The 21,471-nt window shown below is 36.1% G+C and overlaps 2 protein-coding genes and 1 pseudogene across 2 annotated transcripts; all 3 read left to right on the forward strand.

The window, feature by feature from the left end:
* The first annotated feature begins 321 nt into the window (after positions 1-321).
* Positions 322-8,027, forward strand: LOC141824652 (uncharacterized). Its single transcript, XM_074711975.1, has 17 exons — positions 322-451; positions 1,073-1,389; positions 2,750-2,871; positions 2,957-3,045; positions 3,138-3,173; positions 3,558-3,651; positions 3,880-3,922; positions 4,010-4,110; positions 4,282-4,346; positions 4,512-5,008; positions 5,158-5,245; positions 5,319-5,462; positions 5,562-6,130; positions 6,228-6,366; positions 6,437-6,505; positions 7,150-7,263; positions 7,914-8,027. The coding sequence occupies exons 2-17, from the start codon at positions 1,169-1,171 to the stop codon at positions 8,025-8,027; spliced, it is 2,505 nt and encodes an 834-aa protein (XP_074568076.1). The 5' UTR covers positions 322-451; positions 1,073-1,168.
* Positions 8,028-10,782: 2,755 nt separating this feature from the next.
* Positions 10,783-14,819, forward strand: LOC141825081 (uncharacterized protein At5g41620-like). The gene is made up of 3 exons (XM_074712469.1): positions 10,783-11,112; positions 12,489-12,614; positions 12,997-14,819. Exons 1-3 carry the CDS (start codon positions 10,783-10,785, stop codon positions 14,590-14,592), a joined length of 2,052 nt encoding a protein of 683 aa, XP_074568570.1. The 3' UTR covers positions 14,593-14,819.
* A 1,613-nt stretch (positions 14,820-16,432) lies between these two features.
* On the forward strand, positions 16,433-21,459 carry LOC141823040 (BTB/POZ domain-containing protein POB1-like; annotated as a pseudogene).
* The last annotated feature ends 12 nt before the right edge of the window (positions 21,460-21,471 follow it).

Genomic DNA, 21,471 nt, shown 5'->3' on the forward strand with positions numbered 1-21,471 from the left:
CGCACCCCAATGCGGTAGAAAGCTCAAAGGTACGACTTACGAGTGCCTGCGGACGATCAATGGAGAAGGTGAATCGCTTAGCTCTGAGGTAGTTGCCTATTTAGATGGTAGCACGTACCTTGGATCTCCAGCGGCGCCGGAAAACGTAGGTACACGTGGGTGGCATGCATGTTGCTTGGGAACTTCAGCAACATTCTTTAATGGAGATGCCCTCACGCCCATGCCTTGACGTCGGCACACCAATCTTGATGAGCACGACGATGGGCGTGGGCTTGTAGCAGACCAAAGATTTGGCATTGGGCGTATCAGAGGACGAATTAAATGAGTTCCTTGAGAGTCCACACCCACCGAACAAAGCGGCAGGAAGGTGGACTCTTCAGTCGCAGTTGCCCAATCCGGCTGTGTTTTGACCGCCGGTCATTCGTCTTCGGACACCCGTTTCTTTTGGTGGGTAGAAATAGGTTTTAAAATTTGGCACCTTTTCTTGCGGCGTTGTTTTAAGGTTTTGGATCCGTAAGAACCGCCAGCTATATAAAGCGTATTAACCAACGGGAGATAGCAGTTCAACCATGTCGAAACGATAGGAGGAAGAGAATCGAAAGCGCAAAGTTGAAGTAGATCCCTTTCTGACAATGGCATTCCGATCTTGATTCCTTTCTCTTTTTCGTATTTCGGAGGTTGTTTGCAGTCATTTTTTTCCTGTTTACTGAGAATCTAATGAGAAAAAAAAACGTTCCTTTTCAAGTTTTCTTGAACGAACATTAGTTTGATTTACGATTTTGATTGAAGCGGGTCATCGAGTGTGGGCAACTCTCTTGATGTGCGCTGTCTCTTGAGAAAAAAAAAAGGAGATGATTTTCGAGCATAAACGTCGATTTGCGGTTGTCTTTTTAATTTAAGTTGTTTCATCCAGTTGCATCCTCTTGAGAAACAAAGAATTTTCAAACGACATTTTTTCCTGGTATGTATCGATTTTAACTCGACTATGTTCATTAAGTTTCCAAACTTCTCTGTTCTGTTCTCGACCTCTTAATTTTAAGTCAAAATTTCAGTTTCTGCCTCCGAATGGAAGCTGTTTGATTGCCGGTCTCTTCTGTGGCGTCCAGGGCGAAGTGGCCGAATTGAAAGAAATAACCCAGACGTGTCACAAGGGTTTCGTGGTGTAAGAATGGAGCAGAAGCATATCGTGATATCAGCGTTGAGTGTGGGGCTCGGCATCGGTGTTGGCTTAGGCTTGACGTCTGGTCAGACGATGAGCAGGTGGGCAGCAACACAAGGGAGTTCTTCTTCTGGCTTGAGTGTGGAGAATGTTGAGCAGGAATTGAAGAGGTTGATTGTGGACGGGAAGGATAGCAATGCTACCTTTAATCAGTTCCCCTATTATCTAAGGTAAAGAGGTGCTCCTATAAATGCCTTGTACGGATGTTTCTCACGAAATGGTACATCTATATATTCTGACTTGTTTCATTTTGTCAAATTTTTTAAATTCTAGTATCACCAATTTGTGGAGGTTAAATATTAAGCAAGCTAATACTCAATATGATGATTGTATTGCTCTCTTCGCATACTTGGTTTCCTAATAAGATGATTGTATTGTTCTAACAAGAGACTTTGCAACTTTAATTGATTTAAACGGTTTGTAAACTTTAATGGATTCCAAGTAGACAAGGCATTACATGCTGCCAAATTGACATGTGAAATTTTTACCCAAAATTAAATTTTAAATAATCCTGATCAGAATCTAGCTAATTATATGGGTTTTCCACATGCTATAGTTTCTGATTATTATCATTTTACAAGACAGTAGACTTGAGCCAAACAATAGAGCAACTTGAGATGGCTGCTATTTAGAAAGTGATGTATATAGTTGGTATAAATTAATGCTCTGGCTGCTTGTGTTATCTGAGATATTTTAGAACTTTGTTCTGAATAAGATTAAATTTTTATTATTTTCTGAAGCTGTTAAGATTGCTGTGTGCTCTTTTATTTGAATCATATAACTGGCATTCATAGGTAGATATAAGTGCTGCCTTTGTCCTTTGCCCTAAGATTCTCTTGAGCCAAACGATTGTAGCTGGCATCAATTGATGATTTTTTCCCCTTTCAATTATATATCACAAACCTGGTTCATAAGTAGCTACATTTCATTGCTGATTGTTAGCGACCGTCAACATTCTCTTACTGCATTGAACATATATGGTTTTTATCCTTTACCTTTTCTGTTTTTATATGATTTGTGTAGACTAGACATGGCAGATGTTGGAAAATGATACAGACCTTTATCTGCAATTTTTTTAAAGATAGATGGGCAGTTCCCCATCGATTTTTCATTTCTTTAGAATTTCAGTGTGGATGAATTTTGCTAATTGTGCCTAGTCCACTTTGTGGAAATGCAGCTGACGTTTACATTGTTGTTTGGTATGCCACGAAAAGGTTTGTTTCCAATGTGAATCATTCTGTTAATTGTGCCTAGTCCAATTTATGGAACTGCAATGGATATTTACATTGTTGTTTGGTATGCCAAGGAAAAGTTTAAGCGAGCTGGGTTTTGAAAATGAACTTCAGAATTTTCAACCTTGATGTTCTCCATCATTTATCTATATAAGATGCCTATTCTTGTATTTATTGCATGAGCAGGTGTAAGATTAGTTTCAAGATGCTCTCAATTCAGTATATAGAAGTTAGTATCTATTATCTTATCTTATTAATGTTTCGTATCATGTTGGCTAATTCTTTTTGTCAATGATAGTGAGCTGACTCGAGTGAGACTGACTAGCGCGGCCTATTTTCATTTGAAGCAAGCAGATTTTTCTAAGCACACTAGAAATCTTTCTCCTGCAAGTCGTGCTATTTTGCTATCTGGCCCTGCCGGTATGTTGTCATGGAGCTATGGTTCACTGATACATGCATCTTTTATTCTAATAAGAACTGATGATTTTTTTGGTTCTATCTGAAGAATTATATCACCAGATGCTTGCTAAAGCACTGGCTCATTGTTTTGACTCTAAGTTGCTGCTGTTAGATGTCACCGAGTTCACACTTAGGGTATGCCTTCTAAGTAATATCAATATCTGAATCATCATATTGAATTTATATTTTATTATAACTTCAACTAATTTATGGTTTATTTTTTTCAGATACAGAGCAAGTATGGATGCACCACTAAACCTCCTGTAAGATCATAGAAATTTGTTGGAATTCCATTAGTCCCAAGTCCATTCAAATCTAACTTAGAAGTAGACAGTAACATGCTTCATATATGTTCATTGTAAATTTTAGTATAATACAGGATAAAGTGATATCATATTTACATTTCTGGGCCATGCCTTTTTTTTCTTTTTGTCACTATGTGGTTCTTCTGTTACTACTAGTATTGAAGAGAATTTAGGGTTGATTGAGCCAGGTAGTTCCCTTAAATTTATATTTATTATTCATCAATGTACAATTACATGTAGGTTGCTATCATTATATGATTTTTGCATTTTTATAACTGTGTCCACAAAATATTTAGTTTAGTTCAACACTTTGTAAAATTTCCTTTTTTATTCTTTTTATAGAAATTACAAAGATCTATATCTGAGACAACACTTGAGCGAATGTCTCATTTACTTGGATCGCTTCCAATCATTTCTCAGAAAGAGGAACTAAAAGGTATTACTGGAGACTTTTTCTTAATACTTGTTTATTTTGCAATTAAAAGTTGAGAGTTTCCTGCTATTGACTGATAACCATTTTAGGTCTTTTTGTTGTGTGATATGTCATTTATGCTTAGAATATTTGGATTCAACTGACTTAGAAATGGGGTATCTATATGTTTGTAGAACTGCAAAATGTTGTTGCTAATTTTGAAGGCTAACAACAACCAGTTGGTTATTGCAGGAATATTGCACAGGCAAAGCAGTGGCGTTGAACTAAATTCAAGGTTTTACAAACAGAAAGTTATCCTTATGTCATATGTAACAATATACAACCTTATTATTCTTTTTCTTTATTCATGTTTTTTTTACAGTGGATCAGCATGCCCAACTGACATGCCAAAATTCCGAAGAAATGCCTCTGTTTCAACTGAGATGAACTGTCTAGGATCACATGGCTCTCTTGCTATTCCAGGTAGGCAAAAGAAAATAACACGATCTTTGGTGAATCTACTTAAGTCATTGCCTTGACAGAATTGTGTGGCTCCATGAGAAATTTATGGACTACTTGGTGCTTCTTGTTGCCCGTCTAGATTTTTGTGAAAATATATTATTCTGGTTCTTCATAGTTTTTGGTTCAATGCAGCTCCTCTCAAGCGAACTACAAGCTGGCCTTTTGAAGAGAAACTACTTGTACAATCTCTTTACAAGGTACTTGTTTTCTATGTGGTATCTGCTTATTGTACTGGGTTCTTCACTAGGGTATGTTAATTGTTATCGTCGGGACAAGATGATACTAGTTTGATTGCCAAGTAATTCCTCTTTGACATCTTACATCCTTCAGTTTGATTATTGGCTGAAGCTGTTGATTTCCAGGTTCTGCATTCACTGTCCAAGAGCAGTCCAATTATTCTCTACATAAGGGATGTTGACAAACTTTTATTTACATCAAAGAGAATGTATTCACTATTTGAAAATTTTCTGAAAAGGATATCAGGGACGGTGTTGATACTTGGTTCAAGGAAGACAGATGATGGCAGTGACAATAGTGAAGTGGATGAAAAGGTCACTCTTTTATTCCCATACAACGTTGAAATTAAGCCACCTGAAGATGAGACACATCGTGTTAGCTGGAAATCTCAATTGGAAGAAGACATGAAAATGATTAAATTTCAAGATAATCGAAATCACATTATTGAAGTTCTTGCAGCAAATGATATTGATTGTGATGATCTGGGTTCGATCTGCCATGCGGACACAATGTTTCTTGGTAAATACGTTGAGGAAATTGTGATGTCAGCAGTTTCATACCACTTGATGAATACCAAGGATCCTGAATACAGAAATGGAAAACTTGTCATTTCTTCTATGAGGTCTGATATATATTGTCATTTCTTTTTTGAGTGAATGTCTTTTATGTTTTGGGGGGTTATCTCAATTTTATCTTGTTTTCCTTATCCTCCCTTTTTGGTTTATTGATCAGTCCTCCTTTTCTTTTTTTTTCCTTTTGTTTATTGATCAGTCTATCCCATGCATTAAGCATATTTCAAGGAACAAAATTAGACAATCAGGAAAAGTCACAGCTCGAGGGGAATGCTAATTCAATGAAGGTTTTGTACTCATGATTTACATCATACATGATATAGATCTCGGCACATGCTTTAACTGTCTCCTAATGTATAGGAATCTGCAAAAGACAACCCAACGACTGTTAGAGTTTGCGAGGCAAAAACAGAACCTTCACCTCTTGAAAGTAAAACTGAGTCAGAAAAGTCTACTGTGGTGAAAAAGGATGAAGTAGTTTCATCTCTACCTCCAAAAGCACCTGTATGCTAATTCCTTTCCACTTAACTTGCAAAGAGCTAATGGAGTTTTTCATTAAGATTCTATCCTTCATTTCTTTTTCCACTTTCTCTTAACATTCAGGAAGTTACACCAGACAATGAATTTGAAAAACGTATCAGACCAGAGGTTATTCCAGCAAATGAAATTGGGGTGACGTTTGATGATATAGGTGCCCTGGATGATACCAAAAATTCACTTCAAGAGCTTGTTATGCTTCCCCTTCGTAGGCCAGACCTTTTTAAAGGTGGTCTTCTTAAGCCTTGCAGAGGGATTTTATTGTTTGGGCCACCTGGAACAGGCAAGACAATGCTGGCTAAGGCCATAGCAAATGAAGCAGGTGCAAGTTTCATAAATGTTTCCATGTCGACCATTACATCCAAATGGTTTGGGGAAGATGAGAAGAACGTTAGAGCTTTGTTTACTCTTGCTGCCAAGGTCTCACCAACTATCATTTTTGTTGACGAGGTTGATAGCATGCTTGGGCAGCGAAACAGGGCTGGTGAACATGAAGCAATGAGGAAAATCAAAAATGAATTCATGACACACTGGGATGGATTAATGACAAAGCCTGGGGAAAGAATCCTTGTTCTTGCAGCTACAAATAGACCTTTTGATCTTGATGAAGCAATTATCAGAAGATTTGAGCGCAGGTTTGTCATCTTTTTCCTTCCCCTTAAGCTTGCAAAAGAAAATAGTGTGTGACAAAGTTATATTTTAACCAAAATTTCCAATATCTATGATCAACAGAATAATGGTTGGCCTACCATCCCTGGAAAACAGGGAGCTTATTCTGAGGAAACTCTTGTCGAAGGAGAAGACCAGCAAAGATCTTGACTACAAGGAGCTTGCAACAATGACAGAGGGTTATAGCGGCAGTGATCTTAAGGTTTGTCTGTTCAGTGATGAATCAATAATGAATAATCTATTCTTTCTACTAAGATTACTTTTGAAAGCAGACCCTCTGCACAACATCTGCATATCGTCCTGTTAGAGAACTTATCCAAGCAGAAAGACTCAGGGAGCTGGTATTTATTCTTTCCATTTTTTGCACAGTATCAAGAAGATTTTTTTATTAATTGTCTATGATTATTTTTTCGAAGGAGAGTCTTGGCGCAATGGTAAAATTGCTACTATGTGACATTGAGATCATGAGTTCGAGTTCCAGAAATAGCCTCGTGCAAAAATGCAAAATAAGGCACCATACAATTGATCTAATGTAGCCCGACACTTTCGTGGGATCCCGCATTGGCAGAAGCTTTTGTAACTATTTTTTCCTTTTTATGGGAAACAAAACCTATTCACTTAAAGATGTAAATGATGGCCGAGAGAGCTCAAGATTAGCTAGGATATCAGGACTTTTAGCAGTTTAAAATTTAAATATGATCTGATGTCGAAATTGTAGAAAAAAAACTTCTCAATTTTTAACTCCTGACAAGACATCCGAGTATGAATACCTACTGCCTAGTTTATATTCTTGCTTTTCATTTTGTAGCAGATCCTCCTTTATGTCTTGTAGTGTCACTGATAGTTCTTGCAAGAGGCTTCTCACGAAGAAGATAAAGAGTATAATAAACTGAATAAACCCAGATTGTTTTCATACTCATCAATAAGTGTTTGTCTGCATATTTTTGTACTCTTAGAATTTTCAACGACATTCCTTTCTTTTCAGGAGAAAAAGCAAAAGGGCATGGATAACCAAGAAGAGGGCTGTAAGGAAAATAAGGACGAAGCCCTGATCCTAAGACCATTAAATATGGAAGACATGAGGCAGGCAAAGGACCAAGTGAGTTTAATTACCTTATCCTGTAGCAGTTTACTTCTTTCAGCTCGTTTGGAACCGTAAAATTTTACAAAATAGAAACATTTTATTTCCTAAGTTGAATCAAATTCCTATGTTTGGAAAATAGAAGAAAACTGAGTGTTGAAATTGTATTATTCTATATATTTGGGATAAAAAATTCAAACAAATTTTGATAGATTTGTGCTGGAAGTCTCAGGAAATCTTTAAAAAGTTCTATTATACTAAGTATATCCATATCATATGATTCCAAACATTTATTACTAAGATCCAACCAGAATTGGTTAATATAACATAATTTTGCTGTTCCAACTTGGTTCCCATAGAGCGTGATAAGTATTTGTTTCCCAGTGATTGGTTGGATGATTTTAAGATTTCATTCTTAACTTCGTACAAGATGACATACAATCTAAACTAGATACGATTGACACCCATGAAGCTTGTACTAATATCGAAAATGATATTACCCATCCAAGCACTTTGCACTGGTTCAAGTTTCTAAGGTGGCGTAATAAAGTGTCGCTCACCATGGTAGTCGTTGAAGTTAATATTTTCTTGAATATATGGTTGTTTTCCTCCTGCTTATGAGTTGTTTTTCCCATCATATTTAATCCTATAAATCGATTGCTACACAGGTAGCTGCCAGTTTTGCTCCAGAGGGATCCATTATGAGCGAGTTGAAGCAATGGAACGAGTTATATGGTGATGGAGGCTCAAGAAAGAAGCAGCAATTAACTTACTTCCTGTAACCCGGTTTTCATATCTCGATGAAACATAGAGATAGCTAAAACAAATTGAAGTGAAATATGTTGGATATCAGCAGAGGGGGAGTTCGTGGATTTTCATCAAGTTAGAACCTCCAGTATCCTAATTTAGCGACTAGTATGTTTAAGATGCTTCCTTTAGTTAGCTAAAGCATTCATTGGATCATATACTAATGTTCCACAATCTCAACTACAGTTCTTCCTTTCTTTTAAGCTTGTGTGCCGCTGAGGAGATCGGTAGGTTGATCAATTTAATAAGTATGTGTTCTGTGTGCATCTTGTACTTGGGAAGTTGTTAGAAACTTGTGCACAATATTTTCTGTGGTTTATCTTTCTACTAGTTTCGAGCTGCGAAGGTGATGTAAGATGATTGTTAGGTGCAATAAAAACTGAAAGAATGGGCTTGATGATGCCAAATTGTAATGGACTAAAAAGAGTGAAGTTCATGTGACTAGTGTTTAATAGTAATTTGAATTTGACGAGCAGCTGAGGCTTAAATCTCATTGCTGCATGTGAGGACTGTTCCTGTGCCATGCTTAGCAAAAAATTAGGCTCTGCATTTCCTAATCATGTTCTTAATCAATCCTAATTATGCCTTCTATAGACTAATGGAGTAGAGAATCCAATATATTCCTGTAGGCCTCATGGCTCAAAGCCTCAAACTAGGAAACGCAATTCTAGTTGACGGATGCTTGGGCCACGCAGAAAGGAACAATAAACTCCCCTCTATCAGAAACCAAAAAACAGCTTTAGATCTGCAAATGGCCGAATGCACTCCGCGGACAGTAACAGTAACATGCAACCATGATTGCCTTAAATTTTTCAGTCAAAAGTCATGCTATGGAACTTTTCGGCCTTTGAATATTGTGGGCTTCATGTGTGACCCTATGCTTCTCTATTGGAGCCTACCATCCATGGAATTCTGCATTAGTTCTCTGTAAATGCTCACGCATTCAACAATGAGCATGTGCTTCTATCATTGTTCTATTAAGAGCAGAGGAGCTTTGTGCTATGTGTTATTAACTCTACAGAGTTTTCAAAGAAACACGTCTCCATAGAAAGCAGATATCAAAAGCAACCTCTCTATCTTTAATGGTCACTTGGAAATGTATACACAGTTACTCCCTTGGCAGTTGAGTTTTGAAATCTTGGAAACTGGGAAGCGATTGAATGGTACTGGCACTGATAGTGTTCATCTGGTACAATATCATCAATGGACTTCGTCCTATGCTTGTAAAGTACAAATAATATCCTGTAGCCCTAGGCTCATGACGAGGCCAACTCCATAGTTTCTATGTGCCCCTTGCGAATTGTGTTCGAGAAGGATACGTGGGAGGACATGACCTGCTCCCTCTTGACTATCGTCGAGTTATCAGCTGCAGTACCGCGACTGTGACTTGTTACCTTGCCCCGCACACAAAATCTGGGTGCAGATATGTGGGAGAAGAGTGCAAGTTTAGTGTTAGATGAGAAATTGGACGTCTTTTCTTTCATTTCCTTGCAGCTTTTTGAATGTTCATGAGGCACAGCTGGGACGTGATTTCCCCAAAGGACAAATTCAATTCAATTCAATATCAATTTAACTAACTTTTAAAAATAGAACGTCTCTTTCATGTTTTCCAAAACAGGGAATTAGTTTTTGTCACAGAACAGAACAATGACTGGACTGATGGACATGACCGAGATTGATATGACATCAATTGTGTACAATTTTAAAGATTTCAACTGCATAACTCTGCTTGAGTTTCGTGGGTCATCTTCCTGCATTAATAATGAAATTATCAACATTTAGTCAACTCTGAATTTAGTTAATTCAGTTATATGATTCACAGATCAACACTAGATGCAACATATCATGTGTCGGGAGCCATATCTTAATCTTACAAAAAAGAAAATAAACTTTATTTTGGAATTAGTTTGATTCTTAATTAAGATCGAGATGTCAATCTTTTTTTGGTCAAACCTCTACTATTCATTAACATTGTTTTATCTAATGGAATATTAACATGACAATTATGCCATGTCAACTTCATCGAGATATAACTACTTCCTCTGCCTCAGAAACAGAGACCTTTTAGAGTTTTTCATACTTCTTAAAAGAAAACAATTAATGTACTTGACTTTTTACTAAAAAATGGAGATTATACCTAAATTGGTATTATCCAAATCCAATTATCATGTATTAGAATAAAAAAGGAAGGAAATTCTTGGAAAAAACAGAGAAAAGAATGAAGGCTGGTGGAGTGGTGGATGGCATTCCCTCCCTAATCAGTCACGACGTCTGGACAAGTTTGTCGTCAACCTCGAAGTTGCATTCCGAATTGCCAACCTCTCGTGAACTGGGCCACCCTCTGTGACTCTCTGTTTGCACACCAAGACATGGCATCCATCCCCTCAAAGCTTTTCATGCATTTAAAATTCCAGGGAAGCCCTCCCCTCCCTGGTCCTGTCCCCCATTGGATTCGCTGCTTGATCTACCTACTCTCTCTGCCGCGCTCCCTCGTATTCCCATGGAGCGGAGAAAATAGCAGTTATCGCAAGCAAACCCCATTTCTTTAAACTAAGGGCCCATCTTGACTGTGCTGCTAGAAGCATTCTGCCTGCTTCAGGAGCAGCAGGAGAGGTCAGGAGGACATGGCGACGGCAAGAGCGTGCGGCTCCTGCCCCTGCTTCTGATGGAAAAATATTTGATTTTTGAGGAAAAAAGAGACCGGAGACGGTCGAGTGTCGGTGGGGGGCCATGGAAGGGGGAAAGGCGGTCGCAATTGATGATGAGGGCGGCAGAGGTGGTGGGAAAGAGGAGTCTTTAAGGGTAAAGTTGAGGAGAGGGGCTGCGGCGGGGAAAAAGGGCGGCCTTTCCACTCCGGTACCCACTTGGAAGCTGGGAGCGCCCGGCTGTACTGAGGGCGAGCCTGGCGAGCCCAAACGGAGCTCGGTGTCGGCGCGGAAGCTTGCGGCGAACCTGTGGGAGATCCAGGACCTTGTGCCCTACGCAGCAATGAGCCGAAGAGGCGACAAGGGCCGACGACACAGGGAGGGCAAGGCGCTTGATGATGGTCTCGACGACCAGGTGAGTTTCTTGGCTGATATTGTTGTTTAAGTGTTCGACTTGATGCCTTTCTTGCGATGCATCTTTTTTGTAGTTCACGTCGATATTAATGGTTATGAACTCATTTTACGCACATTTCTGTGAAAATGGATGAATTCTTACTGGAGTATCAAAAAGAAGAAAAACATTGGATTCCTCCTTCGATTTATTTTCCCCTTTAGGCTTGCAAGGCATTAATTACCATTTGAGCATTCAGTTAGAAGAGAGGTGGTGGATCTTGTGAGTAACTTGGTGGTAAAATTGTGATTAACCATCGATGTTCTTTATGGAATGTTCTTCATTAGAACGACGATTTTTTTCCTGTGAACATATAAGAAGATCATCTATCAAACAATATGAAATAAGGGCAGCAAAAGCTCCAGGTGTTTCAACGCATAAGGTTCTTCTTATTTTTAACTTGAGTTTAAGTGTGTGACTATTACTATGGTATGAATTTTGTATTAGGCTCTTTGCTAGATGACCATTCATTGGAAATATGATTCATGTGATTCTGATCCTCCTGGAAAGTTATATACATATTGCTTTTTTACACTTGTTCAATTCAACCTGACAAGACCTTATGTATTGATATAGAGAAGGCAAATATTCATTAAGTTTTCATTTTTTATTAAGTTCTTTTCAGGTTATCTTTCTTTAGTGTTCTTCTTTACAAGTTACCTGTTATTAAGCTTTTTTACTTCTTATAATTGATGCAACAACAAGCTATACCTACACCAAATTTAGGTTCCTGTGGTGTTACTGTAAGCTTATTTTCTTTATCTTTAATGAGCATTATATTGATTTTTCTCTCTGAAGGTGTGGGCTTATTGTATTCTACTGTGGTTTCCAAACTAGAAGCTATGTAGCTAATCAATGTTTTAGTTTGGGACTCCAAATATTCTACTTCTGGAGAATTGGAAAAGAGTTTTACTATGATTTTAGAGAAGAGGTTTTGATGCATCCCCTAACTTGAGTATTGTTTTGTTAGGAAAGGAAAAAAAGACAGTTTTCTTTTTTCTCATTTTATCCTCATTTACTTCTCCTGAAACTGACTTTGTTAGCTTCTCATTAGAGATAATTTGGTAAGTCATTATCTTTCTAGTCCAATTAGTTTGAGAAAATCAATTCTGTTGCAACTGCTTCTCATCTGACAAGTATATTTTAGCTTAATTTTCAGTTTCTAGTAGAAAAGCTAGGTGCTTTGGTTTGCTAGACATTGTACTTTTAGTAATTATTATTGCTGCAGCACCAAATCTTTGTTAGACATGAATTAATTTGGTAGTTAGCGTTTGCCTGCTTAGAAACTTGTTGAGATGTTTTAATCACCTTTAATGAACATATTCTGGTTTTCATGCCAGCCTGAAAGTGCAAGTAGCTTGAGGAGGTATGTTGCAGCTTCACTAGTCAAAAATTACAAGTTAAATGAAAGGAAAATCAGAGCTGTAGAACCTGTATCTCCTGCAAGTTATAGTAGTTCCATAGAGGTAAGTGTGATTGCATCATGGTCAAAATTTGACAGTTTTTTCAATATAATGCATGACTAGGAGCATTCTGCTATTGTGCCTATCACGTCTCTCAGTTCTTAGCGTTCTGTATTTATTTATTTTTTTGTGAAGCCTGTGCATTTTAAAATAGAACCACCGCATGCGATGTACACCTGTGCCTTGTGCAGTCTTTCTGTACCAAGATAAATTTTAACTAGTATCTACAATAAGTTGCAACTCGTGGTGCAAACCAAGAAAAAGTACCAAATCTCTTGTTCTTTGTTTTTCTACTTTACATAACTTCTTATATTGGAGAAAAACAAGATAGGAACTTGAAGGAAAATATCTCAAAGATTCTCTGTTAATATTTATCCTCTTGCAGAATGCTTCAATTAGTCAAGCAATTGCCCCTTGCAGTCTTCTAGATCTCAAAGAAAAACATGGTGACACAGGATATGGTCTCAGAACATCAAAAGAATTTTTGAAACTATTGAATTGCATTTGGAGCCTGGAAGAACAACATGATTCCAACATATCATTGATTAAAGCATTGAAGGTGGAGCTAGAGCATGCACAAGGACGCATTCAGGAGTTTATGCAAGAGCAGCATGTATATCGTCGTGAAATGGATGATCTAATGAAGCAAGTTGCTGAAGACAAATTGATTAGGAAGAACAAAGAGCAGCAGAAGGTCAAAGTGGCAGTACAAACAGTTAGAGATGAGCTTGAAGATGAGAGACATCTTAGACGACGATCTGAAAGTCTCCACCGAAAATTAGGGAAAGAGTTATCTGAAGTGAATGCTGTATACATGAAGGCTTTGAAAGATCTCGATAGAGAGAGAAAAACAAGTTACCTTTTGGAGAACCTGTGCGATGAATTTGCAAAAGGCATTACAGATTATGAGCGGGAAGTCAGGGAGTTGAGGCAAACATCTCCAAGAGATTGCAGCCATAAAGTAGATAGGCTGGTACTTCATATTTCAGAAGCATGGCTTGATGAGCGAGTTCAGATGAACATTGTTGAAGCTCAAGGAGATTTGGCAGAAAAAATAACAGTGACAGACAGGTTAAGAAATGAAATTGAATCATTTCTTCAAGCTAGAAAAGCTAGTGCCTTGCAGAGTGATAATCTATACCAAAACAAAGATAAGAAACATAGCAGCATACTGCGCCAATCTCTTGAGTCTGTCCTCTTAAATGGAGCTACCAGTGCACCTCATGATGCTGATGATGAAGACGATTCTGTGACAAGTGATACTCTCTGCTTTGAGCTCAATGTGAGTACTCATAAACATGGAGGTCATGATCATCTGAAGCAAGTTAACCAGAATGCAATAGAAAAGCTGCAATCTCAAGGAACATCCGCATTACTGGGAGAAAAGTTAGCTCCTTCAGACTGCAATGAAAATTTATCAGAGTTGCACATCCAATACAACCAAATCATGGACAAAGAAAAGCTATCTGGAAACAACATGAAGCTTTTTGACAGATCCCAGAGAGTACATTTTCCAACTGATGATGACCATGCAAATACTAAATTTGATCCTGATGACAAAAGTATATCACGGCAATCTGGTCGCTGTCATTCTCAGGAACACCAACAGGATACAAATCAAAAGTTGTCTCCGATGAATGGTTCAAAGCATCAGGCTTGCAATTCTGTGAAAAATTTTACAGAAATATCTGAATGTGATTCAGTGGATCGTGCTACATGCCATGAAGATTCTCACCTGTTATGGAAGTCCCAGATTGCTTCAATCGAGGAAGACTCTGATCTAGGAAATGCCCATCAGATAAATAGCCAGTGGAAGCAGCAGCAAACTCCCTATCTAGCTGAGTCCTCATCGAAGCTAGCACCCGGTGTAAAAGAAAGCACCTTGAAGGCAAGATTGCTGGAAGCAAGATTAGAGGGAAAACACAGTCGTTTAAAGACCCTAAAACGCATGTCCACAGTTAGAATAAAACATCGGGAATGAAGTGCATGCTTTGACATTTTCTCTCTTGCATGAGTTGTGGATGACCTGCTGGCCCATTGACCTGATTGTTGATATTGGTGCTATAGAGCCATTGATGGCAGCTATAACTACAATGCGGGACTTTTTTGTTTCATATTATGCTTTATGAATTAATTTCTGATGTTAACAAATGTCTAGAGGCTTTTACAGTTGGGATGCTCGTAGATCATTGGAATGTTATACGTTTGTTCGGGATTTGGATGACTTTGGCTTTAGATGCTGTGAATTATCTTGATCGATTTGGTTGTCAAATATCTCACGCCGCAGAAAGAATGAAAAGAATATGCGAATGCGTTTGAAGGTTTGGCTTCAATGTTTCAGCTAGATCACTGTCAGATTAATCGAACTTAAACAAACAATCCAAGCTTACGATAATTTCGTGCATGCTTAGGCCGACTAGACACAAGAGTTGGATTACTATCTTTTCTTAATAAGATACTTGGTTTAATTGGTGGTGTGATCAATTGAATTATTGATCTAGTAAGCTTTTAGTTGGCTCGGCGGTTACAATGCAATGGTGAAGTATTTTCGTAATTAATTAGATATTCATAAGTCAATTCTTAATTACGATACATTACAAATTAATTTTTTTCGATGAAAAATTTTGATATGGTGAGGTCGATCACTTATAGAATTAATCGATTCCGAATAATTAAATATCTGAATTAAAAAAATAATAATAATAAGCTTTTAGTTTATTTGATTTTTAAGTATTACCTTAGACAATTCACCCAAATACTAGATTTGAATGATATTTTTACTCCACTTTATTCCCCCAATGGTCCCATACGATCGGGTCCATGACTATTTATGATTGGGCCTACGACTATATGTGAGGAGGTAAATTGAAAAACTGCAATTGGTCACGACGGAAGAGGGTATTGCTCGGATTCGTCGAAATTCAAATCCTTGCTCTCTTTTATAAGTATGTTCCATCGTAACCAATTCAACTATGCCCGCTACACTTTATTCCACTTTTACCAAACATATAGGAATTGCTTATCATTTTATTACTTGTCATTTTATTTTGAATTTCTTATGGAATTCGAGTTTAACATTTAAAGTCAATTTTATTATTTTATTTAGAATTTCTTGTGTAATAGTATAGTGCCAAAAATTTTATATTCAAGAATCAAGCTATGGAAATTAAATAGATAGCCGTTGGAAACTTGAATAAAAAGTTTCTTTGGATATTGTGACTTGATTATTACATAATGCTATTTTTTAGATTTTGCATAAATTCCCTCTGCTGGCAGGTTTTGAATTCAAGCCATCGATCTCTCCGCGCTCTCTCCCCAAGTCGTCGTCGTTGCCGCCTCTCCGCCGGGAAGCCACAAATTGGGTTCCGATTAGCCTTCGGGTGTGTCTAGGGTTCAAGCGTGAAGGAGAATTAGGGCGATTTGGTTAAAATCGAACCGAATCGAATTAATCGAAAATTGAATAAACTGATTTTTTTCGAACCAACTGAACCGATTGAATTTTTTAATAAAAATCGAACAAACCAAATCGATATTTTATCGGTTAATTTAATTTTCAACCGAATTAACCAAATTAACCGAATTTTTTAAATATTATAAAAAATTTATTAATTAATTAGGGATTTATAAATTTATTTACTTAAAATTTATAAATTATTTTTCTAATTTGATTAATTTGGTTTATTCGGTTTAACGGAATAAGAAATTTTAAAATCAAAATCGAATCGAATTAACCGAATTAATTAATTTTTTTTTTAAATAATCGAACCGAATTTTTTAATTCGGTTGGTTTATTCGATTTAACCGAATTTTTTCTCGGGAGAATGAAAGAATCGAGAGGGGCTCCAAAGCTCCGATCGGCAGCGCCTGCGATGCAACGGATCCCCAACCCCCGCCAACAACAACTTTGAATTCACTTTCAACTCGAAAAACTTCTCAACCGTGTCCTCCATATCGAGGTCATGGCGGACCCGCCCGATGCTGGGTCCAGCTCCAGCTCCAGCCACCATAAGCGCATTAGGGACAACGGCACCAAAGAAAAAGGTATGGGTATCCCTTTTCAGCACACGGATTTCCTCTACATACTTGATTGAATCCCTTCTGATAACTACAATATGGTATGGTACTCATCCGCGATCTTGTTCCAAAGAAAAAGGTATGGGTATCCCTTTTCTGTCGTCAAAATCTCAGCCTTTGTCTACAGTGCGACCTATCTGTCTTTCTTGTGCTACAACCTATCCGTATGAGTTGTGCACACGGTTACATATGATGGGTTTTTGGTCTATATGTTTTGATCAATAAAAGGACATTGAGTAGGTAGTTCTTAAGTATCTTTTGTTCCACGTTGAAAGTACATCAAAAATATTCTGGAATTATAAAATAAAAGATATCGCATTGGTATGAGATTTTTTGAGTAAAGTTTAAAAATAAAATCATGAGGTATTGGACAAAATCCAAAAATAAAATTATGAGTATTTGGGCCCAAACTGGATAATGTTATACTGGATTATTTTATGGCTAACTTCATTGGAAATTAATGTTGAAGATTGAATGTCAGGTTAGAAAGATATTTGATTTCACAATTCTCTAGATTGAGTTCATGTTAGATAGTCAATGAAGGTTGTTTGTTAGATAGCACATTGTAGATAGTTGTAACCTTTTTTCTGTTTGTTGCGTAATTTATTTCACATTAACTTTTTACTATAGATGTGACATGAAATTAGTTGGTTAGATTCGTTACCTTAATTATGTGTGTTTATTAGAAGGAAAATGAAATAGTTTCAGCGACCAGAAAGAAAAGAAATGGATTGTATTATTTTATTTTCACTTTATTTTATTTATCTTGTTTATGTGAATGGAATTGAAGGATACTTTCACTTAGTTTTGTTGATCTTTAACTGATGTGCAAATTTAATTTCTTTTCTACTTAATTTTGGGCTGAAGTAAATTAGAGGAAGTAGAACTGAGTATTTGGTTAAAATCGAATCGAATTAAATTGAATTAATCGAAAATCAAATAAATCAATTTTTTTCAAACCAATTGAACCGACTGAATTTTCAAATAAAAACTGAACAAACCGAACTGCTATTTTATCGGTTAATTCAGTTTTCAACTAAATTAACCAAATTTTTTAAATATTATAAAAATTTTACTAATTAATTAGGGATTTATAAATTTATTTATTTAAAATTTATAAATTATTTTTCTAGTTTGATTAATTCGGTTTAACCGAATAAGAAATTTTAAAATCGAATCGAATTAACTAATTTTTTTAGAAAAAATAAACCAAAATTATGAAATAACCTAATCAAATTTTTTAATTTGGTCGGTTCGATCGATTTAACCAAATTTTTGTTTACCCCTAAGAGGAAGTGTGTGAAATTGAATTTGATCCTCTTCTCTATTTCCTTCCAACTAAGGAAGAGAAATTGATCTTTTTATTTTCACTTCTTTTTCTGTTGTATTTCATCTGTGCAAATACATAAATTATTAAATCTTTAATATATATGCCTGCTAAATTTAATAAATACCAAAACAGAACTAACATATATTGTTGCCAAAGTTCTCGTTTGCTTGTGCTGATAATTCTATTCTTTATGATGTACTTTTAGCATTGGAGTCTGCAAAATGCTCTTGGGAACTTACATCAAATTGTGAGGAATATGAAAATCATTATGAAGATGACGTGCCAGTGCCCCATGAATTGACACCAAGTGCATTGCAAACTGGTATGAGTTGATATCTTCAACCCTCAAGCATTAAGCTAAGCTTTAAAAAATCATCTTCGTGTTCTGAATATTAATGCTTTTTTATTTTTCCTATATTAATTTTCTCATAAAGCCAGTTTAAATTTTTAACGATGATTATCCTTTATATTGCAAATTAATTTAGATTTATTTGAGTTCAAATTTAACACAACCTGTTAGCTTTGGAAATCTAGTAATATGACTTAATTATCTTTAGGTTGAAAATGTCATTCCTACTTCGTCCTTAGATTGGATTGGGCTGAGCAATTCTTATTGGAATACAATTAAAGTCTCACATTCAAAATACATGAAAAAGATCCTGAAGATATATCTATATTAATATGAAATTTCTGGGATAAAGTCTAAAAATAAAATCATAAGAGCTTGAGGCCCAAAGTAGACAATATTATACTATTTTAGATGGGAGGCTCCTAATAAGGGTATGTTAGAACCGTTAAGAGGGTGAGTCTATTAGGACCCGGACCAATAAGGGATCCATTGGGAATAGAATACAATCAAAATTTCACATTAAAGATACATGGAAAAGATTCTGAATATATAGTCTAAAAACAAAACTAATCATGAGGATGTGGCTAAAAGTAGATAATATCATATTTAAGTGTATTATTTTATAGTTCTTGTATATAATGATCAGAAAAGGACAACAAAATTTTGAATAATATTTTGACATAATTTTTATCTATTTAAGTGTTATGAGTTATTCCATGTCAGATATATTTATAACCTGAACAAGTCTTGTTGTGATGGCTGTCAGTGTTTTGTTTTCCTTTTGAGGAAACACTTGTCAGAATATATGTTAGGCAAATTCTTTGATCTGTTCTGACTAAGTCACCATCTTAAGCAATGAAATTCATCACCACTAGTTATTCATCTACATTGCCTATATTTTTATAATTTCTTGGTTTTGCTTAACTCATATCTGCAGGTTGTAGATACCAGAAGATTTGCTTGATTTTCCTGCATTCTCATAGCACTTGCTTTTATTGCCTCATTTAAAGGGGAAAATATATATTAATGTATCAAAAGCCACTAAAGATTCACTTCAGAGTTTGTCTCCTAAAGAAAAAGTATATGAGCCATAGTCTTATAAACGATGTATATGCTAATTATTTGGTGTACATGAATGCTATCCCTCCATTGACCTCTTTGCTTGGCTTCATCACTAGTAAATGTATATACTGTTTACTTGTGAAAGATAAATACATTTTGCTAGATATTCAAGGATAAATACATTTTGCTAGATATTCAAGTTATTCTTGTTGTCAAAGTGTTCATCAAGTGTTTATGTGAAAAATGAAGGACAATATAATTCTTGTAATTCTCTTGTTCCAATTTTAACTTTGGCACTCCCAACTAAGGTAAATTCAGGACAAGTTTATTGCTGTCATTGTGATGTTTTTTCTTCTTATTTCTAACCGATTATCTTTATTCAGCTGCAGTAGTTGATTGATTCGTTCATTATGAGTTCTCCTTGCATTCTCAGAGTTAAACCAATTTACATTAATTCTGCTGTTCTTGCTGTAAAAAGTGCTTTCTTCTACAAGGTTACAAATATCTTCTATTGTCACACATGTTATGGTATGGTTATAACATGGATTTTGTTTTTGCATGTTTTTTTTTCTTTTAGCATTTTTGGAACGGCATGAAAGAATCTGAACTATAGCATATATTACTAAGAATTAATCAATCAGGTAAGCAGTCCAAAGTTTTTTTTGGTTTAAGTGTATGTGCATTCTAAGCATTACCGCTTGGACAATTAAGTCTCCATTGGTAAACTGATGTCTTAGTATTTACATACTTTCTTAAGATTTTATAAGGAAATTATACTTACTCTCTTTTTTTTAAAGGCATACAGATTGATTCTAAATTCACCAAATTGTAGTAGCTAAATTACATTCTACCAAGATGTATATGATCCTTCTCGAGCAATCAATCTGCCTTAAGTTGTAAATTACTTCTCTCTTTTTTTAATTTCGATCGTTAAATAGCGACCGAATTATAATCAGTCACTAAATTAGCGACTGAATATATTTCAATCACTATACTAGCGACGGAAATTTAATCCGTCACAAATTTACGATCACAGTTCAAACTCGGTCGCTATTTGATGACGGAAATGAAATATCAATCGTTAAAATAGCGATCGAAATTTAATTGAGTCACTAATTTTAAAATTGGACGGCACGGGAAGAATTTAGCGATCGAATTTTGATTCGGTCGTTAATATTTAGCGACCGAACTCGGTTTCGATCGCTAAATTGCGATCGAACTTGAGTTTGATCGCTAAATTACGATCGAACTTGAGTTTGATCGCTATATTAGCGATCGAATCGAAATTCAATCGCTAAATAGCGATCGAATTAAAATTCAATCGCTAAATTCTTCCCGTGCCATCCAATTTTAAAATTTGGTCGCTAAAATAGCAACCGAAATATTATTCAGTCGCTAAAATTAGCGACCGAATTTAGAATTCGGTCGTTAAAATTAGTGACTAAATTCCAAATCGATCGCAAATTTTAGCGACCGAATAATATTTCGGTTGCTATTTTAACGATCAAATTTTAAAATCGACGGCACGGGAATAATTTAGGGACCGAATTTAAGATCGATTGCTAATTATAGCGATCAAATTCCACCAAATTTAAAATCGATCGCTAATTTTAACGACTGAATTGGAATTCGGTCGCTAAATCGAATTACGATAAATTTTTTAATAGTTTTTTTTATCGGTCGTTAATGAAGTTTAGTAACTGATTAGCAATCGAAAATTTAGTCGCTAATCAAAAATATTTTTGTAGTGCACTGCAAGCGCAGAGGGACAACTGCACCAAAGAAAAAGGTATGAATATCCCCTTTCAGCACATGGATTTCCTCTACATGCTTGATTGAATCCCTTCGGATAACTACAATATGGCATGGTACTCATCCACGATCTTCAAGAGATAGCTAGGTGAGTCTAACATTTATGCAAATCTACAGGTGAACAAATGTGTTACACGTACTTTGTGAACCTCACCATTGGAATTATCTATTTCAGGTTTGAAGACGAAATGATGAATCTTCCCCTGGATGGCATTGATTAGTTCGTTAATTTT

This window comes from Curcuma longa, chromosome 3, assembly GCF_044706935.1.
Source record: "Curcuma longa cultivar G26 ecotype Majalengka, Jawa Barat chromosome 3, ITB_CL_G26_1.1, whole genome shotgun sequence".
In the NCBI taxonomy this organism is placed as follows: domain Eukaryota; kingdom Viridiplantae; phylum Streptophyta; class Magnoliopsida; order Zingiberales; family Zingiberaceae; genus Curcuma; species Curcuma longa.

Coding starts and splice junctions, on each gene's coding strand:
- LOC141824652 (XM_074711975.1), top strand. CDS start 1,169: ATGGAGCAGAAGCATATCGTGATATCAGCGTTGAGTGTGGGGCTCGGC. Junction 4,111..4,281: donor TGGCTCTCTTGCTATTCCAG/GTAGGCAAAAGA, acceptor GGTTCAATGCAG/CTCCTCTCAAGCGAACTACA. Junction 6,131..6,227: donor ATCAGAAGATTTGAGCGCAG/GTTTGTCATCTT, acceptor TATGATCAACAG/AATAATGGTTGGCCTACCAT.
- LOC141825081 (XM_074712469.1), top strand. CDS start 10,783: ATGGAAGGGGGAAAGGCGGTCGCAATTGATGATGAGGGCGGCAGAGGT. Junction 11,113..12,488: donor ATGATGGTCTCGACGACCAG/GTGAGTTTCTTG, acceptor TTTTCATGCCAG/CCTGAAAGTGCAAGTAGCTT. Junction 12,615..12,996: donor GTTATAGTAGTTCCATAGAG/GTAAGTGTGATT, acceptor ATCCTCTTGCAG/AATGCTTCAATTAGTCAAGC.